This window comes from Phyllobates terribilis, unplaced genomic scaffold, assembly GCF_046119375.1.
Source record: "Phyllobates terribilis strain yellow unplaced genomic scaffold, ASM4611937v1 Scaffold_4__5_contigs__length_816908805, whole genome shotgun sequence".
Taxonomy (NCBI): domain Eukaryota; kingdom Metazoa; phylum Chordata; class Amphibia; order Anura; family Dendrobatidae; genus Phyllobates; species Phyllobates terribilis.
The window spans coordinates 401,915,008-401,932,301 of record NW_027362764.1 but is presented as its reverse complement, the minus strand read 5'-3'; the positions used below and the strand labels follow the sequence as shown (position 1 = coordinate 401,932,301).

At 45.7% G+C, this 17,294-nt stretch overlaps 1 protein-coding gene across 23 annotated transcripts in view; it reads right to left on the bottom strand.

Moving 5' to 3' along the window:
• LOC141265438 (NFX1-type zinc finger-containing protein 1-like) overlaps window positions 1–17,294 on the bottom strand; it is a 391,532-nt gene that overhangs the window by 319,755 nt on the left and 54,483 nt on the right. For all 23 annotated transcript variants that reach the window (XM_073678542.1, XM_073678541.1, XM_073678522.1 and 20 more), the window contains exon 2: window positions 1,017–1,104. In XM_073678542.1, coding sequence (XP_073534643.1) covers window positions 1,017–1,068 — 52 coding nt within the window. In that variant the 5' untranslated portion in view covers window positions 1,069–1,104. The remainder of the gene's footprint in view (window positions 1–1,016; window positions 1,105–17,294) is intronic.

Sequence of the window (17,294 nt, the reverse complement as noted above, 5' to 3'; positions counted from 1 at the left end):
ATACAGGCATACAGGTTATAGAAAAGTAAATCTATACATACCTGTATGGCCCATAGTAGAGGTCTACTTGCAGAGAAATGTGTTTTTATAAAATCTGTTTTCACATGCTTGGCGTCCTGGGGACGCCAAGAAATCCCTGCCTATCTGATTAGGAAGCCCAGAAATCCCTGCCTATCAGTTTATTTTGCATATTGCCCCCCCTCCCCTGCACGTCACAGGGCTCTGTGACGTGCACTCGTCTCATTCACTTTCCGCGCATGCGCACATCGCTGCTATCAACGGGAGCACTTTTTTTTTCTCCCGGCCCAGGTTTTCTCTGCAGTGTTCTAGTGCGCAGGCGCTAGGGAGTCACTGCAGAGAACACTGCAGAACACTGGGTCTCATATCTCCCAGGGGGTGACAGATTCCCTTTAAAGGGGTACTCCAGGGAGATAAAAATGTAAATTTACATTCTGTAAAAAACTATAAAGGCTTATATCCCTTTTTCTGCTCTTATGTGCCATTTAACGTGATTTTACAACTACTCACTGTGACCTCACATCAGATCACTGACGGTGATCCTAAGTGCTTCAACTCTCTCCTCAGATGCTGTATCACAGATCATGGGGGGAGTGGTTTACTCCTTACGCAAGCTAGCCCCCTGACCAATTTTCATCTGTGATTATTTGCTATTCCATCTCCACCTTGATCTGCTGTTCTATACTACAGTGCCTTATCTCACATAAGAGCTGTGAAGGAGCGCAGCATGAGTATGTGTCTTGTCATGGCTGGTTCCCACTCGTCTTCCCCGCTTTTTTACAGCTCTTATGTGACATTTCTTGCTCCCTCCCTTCTTACACTGCACTACCTTCATGCTCCTTGATGACAAGGAATGTATACTCTTGCACAATCAAGATACATCAATGAACTCAATAATATTTGCTCTATCAACAGGAAATCTCCTGCCATGGAAGAAACCAAAGACATATAGAAAAGTAGAATGCAGTGTCACATTATCATCCTATATTATCACTCACCTGGATTATTTCTGTGGTTGTTATGTGAATTTGATCTATGCATCCTGTCCATTCTTACTTCTGTGGGTGGAGTTTTCACACTTGAAAACTGTTGGGAAAAGTTAACATTACAGGTCAAAAATTAGATAAATTAATTGAGGTTTTTTTCTCAACTTTTTTTTGGGCTTGTAATTTGTTTTTATATGACTCTGGAATTTAAATCAGGGCACATACACATAAACACAGTATCATTTCAGTAATGTTGCTATGGATTCAACCAAATGGGCCCTACTCTTGTAATATATATTATATACTTCATATACTTCATTTACACTTATGATGCTAATGTTAAAGGTATTGACGATGGACTTCTTACCAGTGGCGTACCGCCAATGGCGGCAGACCACGCCACTGCTATGGGGCCCGTGGTTGGAGGGGGCCTGTGAGCCGGGAGGGCCCCAAGCAGCGTGGGAACGAGGAGGATAGGTGAGTAGGAGGTTGCGGCGGCAGAGGAGCGGGTTGTGGCAGTGGAGGAGCGGGGCACACGCTGTAGCCGCTGCTGCAGCTACCACGTGTGCCCGCTGCTAAAGGAACATGAATATTCCCTCTTCTCCACTCCCATGGGCGTAGAGAAGAGGGAATATTCATTCTCTTTAGTAGCGGACACGGAAGAGCTCTGAGCCCCGGCTCCTGCTGTCAGTGGCCGCCGCTAAAGAGAAAGCATATTCACGCGAGAGGAGTGAATGTGCCGGCAGCAGCTCACCTCGGCTTCTGAGAGCGCGCACAGATCAGATGCCGACATGAGCTGCTGCAGACAGGACTCAGCGCTGGAGCAGAGGTGAGGAAGGAAGGTGAGTATAAGTGTTTATTGTTTTGTGTGCAGTGATTGGGGGATGAGGGGGCCACACATGCCAGGATACTTGGATTGAGGAAGCCACACATGCCAGGATACTTGGATTGAGGAAGCCACACATGCCAGGATTGGGGGATTGAGGAGGCCACACATACCAGGAATGGGGGATTGAGGAGGCCACACATGCCAGGAATGGGGGATTGAGGAGGCCACACATACCAGGAATGGGGGATTGAGGAGGCCACACATGCCAGGATTGGGGGATTGAGGAGGCCACACATACCAGGAATGGGGGATTGAGGAGGCCACACATACCAGGAATGGGGGATTGAGGAGGCCTCACATACCAGGAATGGGGGATTGAGGAGGCCTCACATACCAGGAATGGGGGATTGAGGAGGCCTCACATACCAGGAATTGGGGATTGAGGAGGCCTCACATACCAGGATTGGGGGATTAAGGAGGCCACACGTACCAGGATTGAGGGGTTGAGGAGGCCACACATGCCAGGATTGGGGGATTGAGGAGGCCACACATACCAGGAATGGGGGATTGAGGAGGCCTCACATACCAGCATTGGGGGATTGAGGAGGCCACACATACCAGGATTGAGGGGTTGAGGAGGCCACACATGCCAGGATTGGGGGATTGAGGAGGCCTCACATACCAGGAATGGGGGATTGAGGAGGCCTCACATACCAGCATTGGGGGATTGAGGAGGCCACACATACCAGGATTGAGGGATTGAGGAGGCCACACATACCAGGAATGGGGGATTGAGGAGGCCTCACATACCAGGAATGGGGGATTGAGGAGGCCTCACATACCAGGAATGGGAGATTGAGGAGGCCTCACTTACCAGGATTTGGGGATTGAGGAGGCCACACAAACCAGGATTTGGGGATTGAGGAGGCCACACATACCAGGATTTGAGGATTAAGGAGGCCACACATACCAGGATTTGGGGATTGAGGAGGCCACACATACCAGGATTTGGGGATTGAGGAGGCCACACATACCAGGATTTGGGGACTGAGGAGGCCACACATACCAGGATTTGGGGATTGAGGAGGCCACACATACCAGGATTTGGGGATTGAGGAGGCCACACATACCAGGATTTGGGGATTGAGGAGGCCACACATACCAGGATTGAGGGGTTGAGGAGGCCACACATACCAGGGTTGAGGAGGCCACACATACCAGGATTGAGGAGGCCACACATACCAGGATTGAGGGGTTGAGGAGGCCACACATACCAGGATTGGGAGATTGAGGAGGCCACACATACCAGGAAATGGGGATTGAGGAGGCCACACATACCAGGATTTGGGGATTGAGGAGGTCACACATACCAGGATTTGGGGATTGAGGAGGCCACACATACCAGGATTTGGGGATTGAGGAGGCCACACATACCAGGATTGGGGGATTGAGGAGGCCACACATACCAGGATTGGGGGATTGAGGAGGCCACACATACCAGGATTGGGGGATTGAGGAGGCCACACATACCAGGATTGGGGGATTGAGGAGGCCACACATACCAGGATTGGGGGATTGAGGAGGCCACACATACCAGGATTGGGGGATTGAGGAGGCCACACATACCAGGACTGGGGGATCGAGGAGGCCACACATACCAGGATTTGGGGATTGAGGAGGCCACACATACCAGGATTTGGGGATTGAGGAGGCCACACATACCAGGATTTGGGGACTGAGGAGGCCACACATACCAGGATTTGGGGATTGAGGAGGCCACACATACCAGGATTTGGGGATTGAGGAGGCCACACATACCAGGATTTGGGGATTGAGGAGGCCACACATACCAGGATTGAGGGGTTGAGGAGGCCACACATACCAGGGTTGAGGAGGCCACACATACCAGGATTGAGGAGGCCACACATACCAGGATTGAGGGGTTGAGGAGGCCACACATACCAGGATTGGGAGATTGAGGAGGCCACACATACCAGGAAATGGGGATTGAGGAGGCCACACATACCAGGATTTGGGGATTGAGGAGGTCACACATACCAGGATTTGGGGATTGAGGAGGCCACACATACCAGGATTTGGGGATTGTGGAGGCCACACATACCAGGATTGGGGGATTGAGGAGGCCACACATACCAGGATTGGGGGATTGAGGAGGCCACACATACCAGGATTGGGGGATTGAGGAGGCCACACATACCAGGATTGGGGGATTGAGGAGGCCACACATACCAGGATTGGGGGATTGAGGAGGCCACACATACCAGGATTGGGGGATTGAGGAGGCCACACATACCAGGATTGGGGGATCGAGGAGGCCACACATACCAGGATGGGGGATTGAGGAAGCCACACATACCAGAATTGGAGGATTGAGGAGGCCACACATACCAGGATTTGGGGATTGAGGAGGCCACACTTACCAGGATTGGGGGATTGAGGAGGCCACACATACCAGGACTGTGAGATTGAGGGGGCCACATATGCCAGGGATTGTGGGATTGAGGGGGCCACACACACCAGGGATTGGGGGATTGAGGAGGCTACACATACCAGGGATTGTGGGGGCCACACATACCAGGGATTGTGAGATTGAGGGGGCCACACATACGAGGATGTGGAAATTTACCAGTAGCTGCTGCATTTCCCACCCTAGGCTTATACTCAAGTCAATAGGTTTTCCCATTTTTATGTGGTAAAATTAGGGGCGTCGGCTTATATTCGGGTCGGCTTATTTAAAATATACGGTATTTTAAAATCAGTAAGTACGTGGTGCCCATAATACTGTGGGGTGCATTATACTATATGGGGGCTGCATTTTACCCTATGGGGTGTGTAATATACTGTATGGAGGACTATGAGGAGTGCATTATATTCTATGGAGGACCATGGGAAGTTCATTATACTATATGGAGGATTATGGGGGGCGCATTATACTATATGGAGGTTTATGGGGGGAGCATTATACTATATGGAAGATTATTGGTGGAGCATTATACTATATGGAAGGCTATGTGGGGCCATTATAATATTTTGAGGGCTTTGTGGGGGGCCATTATACGTATGAAAGCAATTATACAGTGTGAAGGTTTGTGTGGAGTCATTATACTGCTTGGAGGGCTGTGTGGGGGCCATTATACTGTTTGGAGGGCTGGGTGGGGGCCATGAGAGTGTATGGAGGGCTCTGTGGGGTTCACAGTTGGGGGATTATACTGTGTTAGGGTCACCATACTTTGCTGTGGGAGTTGAAGTGGGGTACAATAGGGTCATTATACTGTGCATGTGGAGGCTAATGTGGAGGAATGCACCATAGGGGTATCATACTGTTTGGGGGGCACTTTTGTTGGCATCATACTTTATGGGGGCAATGAAGGAGGAATCTACAACTTCAGAAGGAGGTAAATTACTATGTAAAGGCTGGAAAGTTATGAGAGCTGCTCTTCTGTGACACAGACAAATATTTATTTTTTGTAGGGGGGGGGGGGGCCCAATTAGAGCTTCTGCTATGGGGCCCCATGACTTCTATGTACGCCCCTGCTTCTTAAGATAGGTCATCGGTGGAAGTAAATGCCACAGCTCATACACTGTGTGGTGGCTGTTCTCGGGTACTACAGCTTAAATCCCATTGAAGAGAATATGATCTGAGTTGCAGTACCCAAGAATGGCCACTACACAAGATAGATCATCATTATCTAAATCCTGGACAACCCTTAGTAAGATATTACAGTGTACACACTAGCAGCCTGAGTTCCAAAACAAATAAGTTTCGGAAGCTAGAAAAGTGTGCTCTACATAATAAAAACTAACTCAAATTACCCATGTCTATTCACTTTTTCAGCCTTTTTATACGATAAACAACAAAGTTGTCATAATTAATAAATTAGTAAATGGCATTACGGAAAATCAAAATAAAATTTAGAAGATTACAGAGACGTTCGCCAAATAAAACTTCATATTTCTGGAACCACTTCCAATTTAAAAAAAAAACTAATTACATTTCTGGATGTCCCGCATTTAAATACATATTTCATAAACAGGTTGATTCTGTGTTGTAGCCTTAAGTTTTGAGTTAATCAGAAAAGAACAGATCAGTAGAAGCTGAGTTGGTAAGTTAATGTTGTTGATTGTAATAATGGCAGAGCCAGAGTAAAATCGGACTCACCTCAACATTAAGCTCTTTATGTAGTAAGATTTTGTATATCAAACATCTATAACAAGCAACATGATGATAATGAGCCAAAGTGGAGAGCCACACTTTAAAAAGTCAAATAGACAAATAAAATGTTCAGAAATATTTTTAAAAATAGTAATTAAAAAATGACCTATCTTTAAAGTACACTATATTTACTAAAATAAAAAGACTCCAAAAATTTCACATTGCTAAACATGTGCAGCAACATAATGGGGGTAGAATATACTATGCCATGTACTTAATTGTTACTGCGCAACTATACTATTATCTCCTAATTACGGTACACGCCTATTAGATTCTCCCTAACACAAGCATACAGATAATTCCTAGCAACGCTAGCTTTCCTCGCATGGGTTCTAGGCAGAGTATATGATGTTAGCAATGATTGCTTGTGTATTCTGTGAAATTTATAGATGATAGGAGTGGTATTTATTTACTAATGATTACCCTGGTCCAACTTGCATGGTGTTGGGCAACATTCCGGGCCCAAATACTCGGTTCACTTTTTCACTTTTGCCCTTACTTTGTGTGTAATTTTGTTTTTTAATATTTGTCAAAGAAAATTATATTTTATATAGTAGCACAGACTCTATGTCCTCCATTTTTTGCATATATTCTTAAGTTGCTACAACTTATGTGGGCACAAACAGGTTATTATTATGATATTATACTGCAACTTTTTTTAGATATTTATTATTTCAGTGTTTTTCACAGCTACCGATTCTAGATCGAACATGCACTTTAAAGCACGTGAACAGATGTGGTTAACCCAAATAAATGAAGTGACACAGATCACTGATCTGCTTCCTGTTTTACACTTTTTTTTTCACTGACATCTTTTTCCACCCCTCTTTCCACCACCTCCGGTTATTGCTTTTTTTCTTTTATCTTTAAAAAAAACCAAAAAGTTTACACCAAGCACTCTTACACACACAACTGAATAAAGTACTGACACAAACGCCACATACATAAAAAAAAGATGTTGTTCCGCTCGTCCCAAACACGCTATTCAGCGGAGGAGGCATACGCTTTCCTTGCCTCCAACACTGACAGTGAGGGAGAGGATCACATCTTTCTTTATTTTTCTGACTCCTCGTCCTCCTTGTCCTCCTCAGGTGATGCTGATCCGCAACGAAGACGCCCCAGGATAAAAGATGAACCAGCACCCCACATTACTGACCCCGTATGGACCTCGTCCCTTGAAAATTATGAGCCACTGATTCCTGATTTTGTGGCGCAATCTGGAATCAAGTTTGACACCACCGGCCTCACAGAAAAATACTTTTTCAAAGCTTTTTCTCTGAAGATTTTGTAAACCTCATGGTGGGCTAAATTAATTTGTACGCTCAACAATTTTTGGCACAAAACCGCTCATCATTTTCTAACTGGACTCCTGAAGACGCAGTAGAACTGATGAAGTTTTGGGGCCTGGTCCTTCACATGGGGATACTGAAGAAACCAGAAGATCGGCAATAATGGAAATGTTGACATTTTGTATAACACTCCAGTGTTCCAAATGGTCATGACCCGGACACGTTTTGAGGCCATCCACAAATTATTGCATTACAATGATAATGCACGGTGTTCTGCATGAGATGACCCCAACTTTGATCGTCTTTTCAAAGTTCGGCCGGTCATCGAGCACTTAAACAACAAGTTTGCTGAAGAGTACAAGCTCCAAAGGGACATTTGCGTGGATCAGTCCCTGATTTATTTTAAGGGGAGGCTTGAATTCCGGCAGGACCTGCCCAGTAAGAAAGCCAGGTATGGAATTAAGCTCTATAAACTGTGTGAGTGTACCTCAGGGTACACCAACAAGTTTAGGGTTTATGAAGGGAAGGACTTCCGGATTGAACCCCCTGAATGCCCTTCTGTCCTGGGAGTGAGTGGGAAAATTGTGTGGGACTTGGTGCACCCACTGCTGGATAAAGGTTATTACCGGTACGTGAATAACTTATACCAGCATCCCACTCTTCAAGTCCCTCTGTGCGTGAGGTACCACAGCCTGCGGTACTGTCCGTAAAAATCAGAGAGGACTCACGAAGACAATAATTGGGCAGATGCTCAGAAGGGGTGAGAGCAGAGCCCAATGTAGCAACCACCTGCTAGTGGTCACGTACAAGGACAAGAGGGATATCCTTTTCTTGACTACCATACATGATGATGGCAGCACCCCAAGGTTCCTCTACGCTAGTCAACAAACCAGACTGTGTATTGGGGAACAACAAGCACATGGGGGGAGTTGATCTCTCTGATCAAGTCCTCCAGCTGTACAGTGCATTGAGAAAGCCAAGGTGTGGTACAAGAAGCTGGCCGTGCACATCGTACAGATGGCAATGCACAAACGCTTTCCTGCTATAACGATGTGCAGGCCAGACCTCTACGTCGCACCTTCAGATCCAGGAAGTAGTGATCAAGGCCCTGATATTTGGCAGTGGTGAGGTAGCGGTCCCCAGTACTTCCGGAACTGAACTTGCTCGTATTGTACCATGCCAGCATTTCCCGGGAGAGATCCCTCAAAGTGGAAAAAAATGGTAAGTCACAAAAGAGGTGCCGAGTGTGTTGCAGAAGGGGTATATGCAAGGACACCATTTATCAATGTGACACCTGCCCCGACACACCTGGCATGTGTATGAAAGAATGCTTCAGACTGTACAGCACATCTAAGGACTAATAAATTCAGTTCTGACTTACACAACTGAAATATGACAACCTGGCGAACACTGGACAACTGACGTATGACAGCCTGACGACCACTATACAACTGACGTATAACAACCTGACGAACACTACACAACTCATGTATGCCACCACACTGTGCTATACAGGAAACAGTAGATCAGTTCCAAAAAGGGGGCACTTGTTGGGCATTTCCACTGTTTAGGCACATAAGGGGCTCTGCAAATGCGACATGACGCCCGCAGACCATTCCATCAAAGTCTGCATTCCAAAACGTCACTCCTTCCCTTCCGAGCCCTGACGTGAGTCCAAACAGTAGTTTTCTCCCATAAATGGGATATCAGCGTACTCAGGATAAATTGCACAACAGATTTTGTGGTCCACTTTCTCCTCTTACCCTTGTGAAATATTTTTTTGGGGCTAAAATAACATTTTTGTGGATAAAATGTGATTTTTTTTATTTTCACAAGCCAACGTTATAATTTTCTGTGAAGCACCTGTGGGTTCAAGATGCTCACCACATATCTAGATAAATTCATTGGGGGTCTAGTTTCCAAAAAGGGGGCACTTGTTGGACATTTCTACTGTTTAGGCACATTAGGGGCCCTGCAAATGCGACATGACGCTCACAGTCCATTCCATCAAAGTCTGCATTCCAAAATGTCACTCCTTCCCTTCCGAGCCCTGCCATGCACCCAAACAATGGGTGCGCCTAAACAATGTTTTTCTACCACATATGGGGTATCAGTGTACTTAAGAGAAATTGCACAACAACTTTTTGGGTCCAATTTCTCCTATTACTCTTGTGAAAATGAAAAAATTGCGGCTGAAAGATAATTTTTGTGGGGAAAAAAAGTGTTTGTTATTTTCACAGCTCTACATTATAAACTTTTATGAAACACGTGGGGGTTCAAAGTGCTCACCACACATCTAGATAAGTTCCTTAAGGAGTCTAGTTTCCATAATGGGGTCACTTGTGGGGGGGGTTTCCACTGTTTAGGCACATCAGGGGCTCTCCAAATGCGACATGGTGTTCACTCTCAATTCCAGCGAATTTTGCTTTGAAAAAGTCACACAGTGCTCCTTCCCTTCTGAGCCCTGCCATGCACCCAAACAATGGTTTTCCCCCATATGTGGGGTATCAAAGTACTCAGGAGAAACTGCATAACAACTTTTGGGGTCCTATTTCTCCTGTTACCTTTGTAAAACTAAAAAAAATTGGGTCTAAAGTAACATTTTAGTGAAAAAAAGTTAAATGTTCTTTTTTCCTTTCACATTCGATTAATTGCTGTGAAGCACTTGAAGTGTTAATAAACTCCTTGAATGTAGTTTTGAACACGGGTGAAGTTTTTAGAATGGTGTCACTTTTGGTTATTTTCTGTCATATAGACACCTCAAAGTAACTTCAAATATGATGTGGTCCCTAAAAACATGGCTTTATAAATTTTGTTGGAAAAATTAGAAATCGCTGGTCAACTTTTAACCCTTATAACTTCCTAACAAAAAAAAATTTTCGTTCCCAAATTGTGCTTATGTAAAGTAGACATGTGGGAAATGTATTTTATTAACTACTTTGTATGACACACAGTATAGACCAAACGTTTGGACACACCTTCTCATTTAAAGATTTTTCTGTATTTTCTTGACTATGGAAATTGTACATTCACACTGAAGGCATCAAAACTATGAATTAACACATGTGGAATTATATACTTAACAAAAAAGTTTGAAACAACTGAAAATATGTCTTATATTCTACGTTCTTCAAAGTAGCCACCTTTTGCTATAATGACTGCTTTGCACACTCTTGGCATTCTCTTGATGAGCTTCAAGAGGTAGTCAGCGGAAATGATCTTCCAACAATCTTGAAGGAGTTCCCAGAGATGCTTAGCACTTGTTGGCCCTTTTGCCTTCACTCTGCAGTCCAGCTCACCCCAAACCATCTCGATTGGGTTCAGGTCTGGTGACTGTGGAGGCCAGGTCATCTGGCGTAGCACCCCATCACTCTCCCTCTTGGTCAAATAGCCCTTACACAGCCTGGAGGTGTGTTTGGGGTCATTGTCATGTTGAAAAATAAATGATGGTCCAACTAAACGCAAACTGGATGGAATAGCATGCTGCTGCAAGATGCTGTGGTATCCATGCTGGTTCAGTATGCCTTCAATTTTAAATAAATCCCCAACAGTGTCACCAGCAAAGCACCCCCACACCATCACACCTCCTCCTCAATGCTTCACGGTGGGATCCAGGCACGTAGAGTCCATCCATTCATCTCTTCTGCGTCGCACAAAGACACGGTGGTTGGAACCAAAGATCTCAAATTTGGACTCATCAGACCAAAGCACAGATTTCCTCTGGTCTAATGTCCATTCCTTGTGTTCTTTAGCCCAAACAAGTCTCTTCTGCTTGTTGCCTGTCCTTAGCAGTGGTTTCCTAGCAGCTATTTTACCATGAAGGCCTGCTGCACAAAGTCTCCTCTTAATAGTTGTTTAAGAGATGTGTCTGCTGCTAGAACTCTGTGTGGCATTGACCTGGTCTCTAATCTGAGCTGCTGTTAACCTGCGATTTCTGAGGCTGGTGACTCGGATAAACTTATCCTCAGAAGCAGAGGTGGCTCTTGGTCTTTCTTTCCTGGGGCGGTCCTCATGTGAGCCAGTTTCTTTGTAGCGCTTGATGGTTTTTGCAACTGCACTTGGGGACACTTTCAAAGTTTTCCCAATTTTTCGGACTGACTGACCTTCATTTCTTAAAGTAATGATGGCCACTCGTTTTTCTTTACTTAGTCCTACTTAATAGACTGTTAGCTTCTTTTTTCTTGCCATAATACAAATTCTATCAGCTGTGTATCCACCAGACTTCTGCACAACACCACTGATGGTCCAAACCCCATTTATAAGGCAAGAAATCCCACTTATTAAACCTGACAGGGCACATCTGTGAACTGAAAACCATTTCCGGTGACTACCTCTTGAAGCTCATCAAGAGAATGCCAAGAGTGTGCAAAGCAGTCATCAAAGCAAAAGGTGGCTACTTTGAAGAACCTAGAATATAAGACATATTTTCAGTTGTTTCACACTTTTTTGTTAAGTATATAATTCCACATGTGTTAATTCATAGTTTTGATGCCTTCAGTGTGAATGTACAATTTTCATAGTCATGATAATACAGAAAAATCTTTAAATGAGAAGGTGTGTCCAAACTTTTGGTCTGTACTGTAACTCTCTGATTTAAGGGCATGAAAATTCAAAATTTGAAAATTGCGACATTTTTGCCAAATTACCGATTTTTTCAGAAATAAACGCCAGTCATGTCAAATTAATTTTACTATTATGATATAGTACAATATGTCATGAAAAAATAATCTCATAAACAGTGGGATCCGTTGAAGCGCTCCAGAGTTATTACTAGAGATGAGCGGTGTTCGACTAGAACTGTTCGCCAATCTCAAATTCGAGCTGTTTTGGGCGGTGTTCGAGTCGTTCGACGAACGCGAACGATTTGCAAAAAATTTGGCTGTTCGAGGTTATGTTCGATAACTGTTCGTGCACCAAAAGAGTGTCCTGCATGTCTGGCGCTATTTAGAGCACCAATCATGCAGGGATTGTCTGCCACTCACTGTAATGCCACAGCCATGGTGGTTGTGGCATTACAGTGGTTGCCCAAATCGATGGGAACATTGCTCACAGTGAAACATGAAAAGCCGGCAATTCAGCAGCGGCATACACTGGTACCCGACAATTTAGAACAGAAAGAATAGAGCATCACACATAGATTAGATAGATAGAAGCATGTCAGTCACATATATAAGAAGTACAGTGACAGTGTTGCTTACAGTACTTGTCATTTAGTGTTAAAGGATTTATTAAAAAAAATATTAGTGTTTTCATGTACCGTCTTCAGCATCGGTACCCGACAATTTATAACAGAAAGAATAGAGCATCACACATAGATTAGATAGATAGAAACATGTCAGTCACATATATAAAAAGTACAGTGATAGTGTTGAAAACTGTACTTGTCATTTAGTGTTAAAATAAAGGATTTATTAAAAAAAAAATTGGCGTGGGGTTCCCCGTAATTTTAGTCTCTAGCGGAGGTTAAGCGGACGGCTGGGGCAGATGTTTGAAGCCTGGGAAGGGGGTAATACCCACGAAGCTTCCCAGGCTACTAATATCAGCCCCCAGCTGAATACCTAGCCTTTACTAGCTATTAAAATGGGGGACCCCCCAAAAAATGACATGGGGTCCCCCCTATTTTAATAGCTAGCAAAGGCTAGGCAGACAGCTGGGGGCTGATATTAATAACCCAGGAAGGGTGCCATGAATATTGGCCCCCTCCCAGGCTAGAAACACCAGCCGTCAGCCGCCCCAGAAATGGCGCCTCCATAGGATGCGCCAATTCTGGCACTTAGCCTCGCTCTTCCCACTGCCCTGTAGCGGTAGCAGTGGAGTATTAGGGCTGGGGTTGATGTCAGCTTATAATGCCAGCTGACATCAAGCCCAGGTTAGTAATGGAGAAGCGTCTATAAGACACCCCCATTACTAATCCCATAGTCAAAGTTAAAAAAAAACACAAACACCCAGAATAAAGTCCTTTAATTGAAATAAACACACAATTATTTATTGTTCTAAATTAAACCATACTTACCATCACGCCCATTCCAGCTGAAGCCAATGTCTTCTGCAATAAAAGTAAAATAATAAAGCAACATCATCCTTACCTTTCCATGGTTCCCACGACAGCTTCAGCTCTGCTACATTCACATGACAGGCTGGATCGCAGCCGAAAACTGCCATCCAGCTTGCCATGCCGCAGACACTGAGAAACGCAGGCATGCTTGTGCTCCTCAGTGTCTCGCTGTGACGGCAAAAAGATGAGCCGAGGTCATGTCCAATGAACTCAGCTCCCCTCATGCACGTCACTGACAGCGTGGGAGAATTCTCCTGCGCTCAGCGCTTGAGCAGGAGAATTCTCCCACACTGGGATGGCATTGAGATGACAGGCTGGATCACAGCTGAGTGCTGCCATGCAGCTTGTCATCCTTCAGAGACACTGCAGAGCGCAAGCATGCCTGTGCTCTGCAGTGTCTATGAAGGATGGCATGCTGGATGGCAGCGCTCAGCTGTGATCCAGCCTGTCATCTCAATGCCATCCCAGAGTGGGAGAATTCACCTGCTCAAGCGCTGAGCGCAGGAGAATAATCCCACGCTGTGAGTGACGTGCATGAGGTGAGCCGAGTTCATTGGACATGACCTCGGCTCATCTGGATGCCGTCACAGCGAGACACTGAGGAGCGCAAGCATGCCTGCGCTTCTCAGTGTCTGCGGCATGGCAAGCTGGATGGCAGCTTTCGGCTGCGATCCAGCCTGTCATGTCAATGTAGCAGAGCTGAAGCTGTGGTGGGAACCATGGAAAGGTAAGGATGAGGTTGCTTTATTATTTTACTTTTATTGCAGAAGACATTGGCTTCAGCTGGAATGGGCGTGATGGTAAGTATGGTTTAATTTAGAACATTAAAAAATTGTGTGTTTATTTCAATTAAAGGACTTTATTTTGGGTGTTGTGTTTTTTTAAATACTTTACTAGAAATTCATGGCGGTCATGTCTAATATTGGCGTGACCCCATGAATTTCTGGCTTAGGGCCAGCTGATAATGCCTAGCTGGCCCTAACCCCTTTATTACCCAGTGAGCCACCGCACCAGGGCCCTGGATGAGTTGGGTACAGCACCAGAAGATGGCGCTTCTATGAACACGCCATTTTCTGGGGTGGCTGCGGACTGCAATTTGCAGCGGGGGGGGGGGGGGGGCCAGAAAGCTTGGGCCTCCCTGCGCTGCGGATTCCAGCCCCCAGCTGCCTAGTTGTACCTGGCTGGACACAAAAATAGGGCGAAGCCCCACGTATTTTTTTTTAAATTATTTCCCTATATTGTTGTGTCCGGCCAGGTACAAATAGGCAGCTGGTGGTTGGGGGCAGCCCGTTCCTGCCTGCTGTACCTGGCTGGACACAAAAATAGGGCGAAGCCCCACGTATTTTTTTTTAATTTATTTCATGAAATTCATGAAATAATAAAAAAAAGGGTTACCTATATATTGTTGTGTTTGGCCAGGTACAAATAGGCATCTGGTGGTTGGGCGCAGCCCGCTCCTGGATGCTGTACCTGACTGGCATACAAAAATATGGCGAAGCCCACGTCAAAATTTTTGTGAAAAATTAATTAAAAAATAATAAAAAATAATAATAATTTAGGGACTGCATCTTTATTAACCCCTCACGTGGAGGGGTTAATAAAGATGCAGTCCCTAAATGTGTTTTTTTTTAACATTTTATTGAATTTTTCACCAAAAATTTGACGTGGCCTTCGCCATATTTTTGTGTCCAGCCAGGTACAGCAGGGAGGAACGGGCTGCCCCCAACCCCCAGATGCCTATTTGTACCTGGCTGGAAACAAAAATACAGGGAAGCCCTTTTTTTAATTATTTCATGAATTTCATGAAATAATTAAAAAAAAAATACGTGGGGCTTCGCCCTATTTTTGTGTCCAGCCAGGTACATCTAGGCAGCTGGGGGCTGGAATCCACAGCACAGGGAGGCCCAAGCTTTCTGTCCCCCCCCCCCGCTGCAAATTGCAGTCCGCAGCCACCCCAGAAAATGGCGCGTTCATAGAAGCGCCATCTTCTGGCGCTGTACCCAACTCATCCAGGGCCCTGGTGGGGTGGCTCACTGGGTAATAAAGGGGTTAGGGCCAGCTTGGCATTATCAGCTGGCCCTAAGCCCGAAATTCATGGGGTCACGCCAATATTACACATGACCGCCATGAATTTCTAGTAAAGTATTTAAAAAAAACACAACACCCAGAATAAAGTCCTTTAATTGAAATAAACACACAATTTTTTAATGTTCTAAATTAAACCATACTTACCATCACGCCCATTCCAGCTGATGCCAACGATCTCCTGCAATAAAAGTAAAATAATAAAGCAACCTCATCCTTACCTTTCCATGGTTCCCACGACAGCTTCACCTCTGCTACATTGACATGACAGGCTGGATCGCAGCCGAAAGCTGCCATCCAGCTTGCCATGCCACAGACACTAAGAAGCGCAGGCATGCTTGCGCTCCTCAGTGTCTCACTGTGACGGCATCCAGATGAGCCGAGGTCATGTCCAATGAACTCAGCTCACCTCATGCACGTCACTGACAGCGTGGGAAAATTCTCCTGCGCTCAGTGCTTGAGCAGGAGAATTCTCCCACACTGGGATGGCATTGAGATGACAGGCTGGATGGCAGCTGAGCGCTGCCATCCAGCATGCCATCCTTCATAGACACTGCAGAGCTCAGGCAATTCTCCCACGCTGTCAGTGACGTGCATCAGGTGAGCTGAGTTCATTGGACATGAGCTCACCTCATGCACGTCACTGACAGCGTGGGAACATTTTCCTGCGCTCAGCGCTTCAGCAGGAGAATTCTCCCCGCTGGGATGGAATTGAGATGACAGGCTGGATGGCAGCTGAGCGCTGCCATCCAGCATGCCATCCTTCATATACACTGCAGAGTGCAGGCATGCTTGCGCTCTGCAGTGTCTCTGAAGGATGACAAGCTGGATGACAGCGCTCAGCTGTGATCCAGCCTGTCATCTCAATGCCATCCCAGCGTGGGAAAATTCTCCTGCTCAAGCGCTGAGCGCAGGAGAATTCTCCCATGCTGTCAGTGACGTGCATGAGGTGAGCTGAGTTCATTGGACATGAGCTCACCTCATGCACGTCACTGACAGCGTGGGAAAATTCTCCTGCGCTCAGCGCTTCAGCAGGAGAATTCTCTCATGCTGACAGCAAGCGCAGGAGAATTTTCCCACACTGTCAGTGATATGCATGAGGTGAGCTGAGTTCATTGGACATGACCTCGGCTCATCTTTATGCCGTCACAGCGAGACACTGAGGAGCACAAGCATGCCTGCGCTTCTCAGTGTCTGCGGCATGGCAAGCTGGATGGCAGCTTTATTATTTTACTTTTATTGCAGAAGACATTGGCTTCAGCTGGAATGGGCGTGATGGTAAGTATGGTTTAATTTAGAACAATAAAGAATTGTGTGTTTATTTCAATTAAAGGACTTTATTCTGGGTGTTTGTGTTTTTTTTTAACTTTGACTATGGGGTTAGTAATAGGGGTGTCTTATAGACGCCTCTCCATTACTAACCTGGGCTTAATGTCAGCTGGCATTATAAGCTGACATCAACCCCAGCCCTATTACCCCACTGCCACCGCTACAGGGCAGTGGGAAGAGCGAGGCTAAGTGCCAAAATTGGCGCATCCTATGGATGCGCCATTTCTGGGGTGGCTGACGGCTGGTGTTTCTAGCCTGGGAGGGGGCCAATATTCATGGCACCCTTCCTGGGCTATTAATATCAGCCCCCAGCTGTCTGCCTAGCCTTTGCTAGCTATTAAAATAGGGGGGACCCCACATCATTTTTTTGGGGGTCCCCCATTTTAATAGCTAGTAAAGGCTAGGTATTCAGCTGAGGGCTGATATTAGTAGCCTGGGAAGCTCCGTGGGTATTACCCCCTTCCCAGGC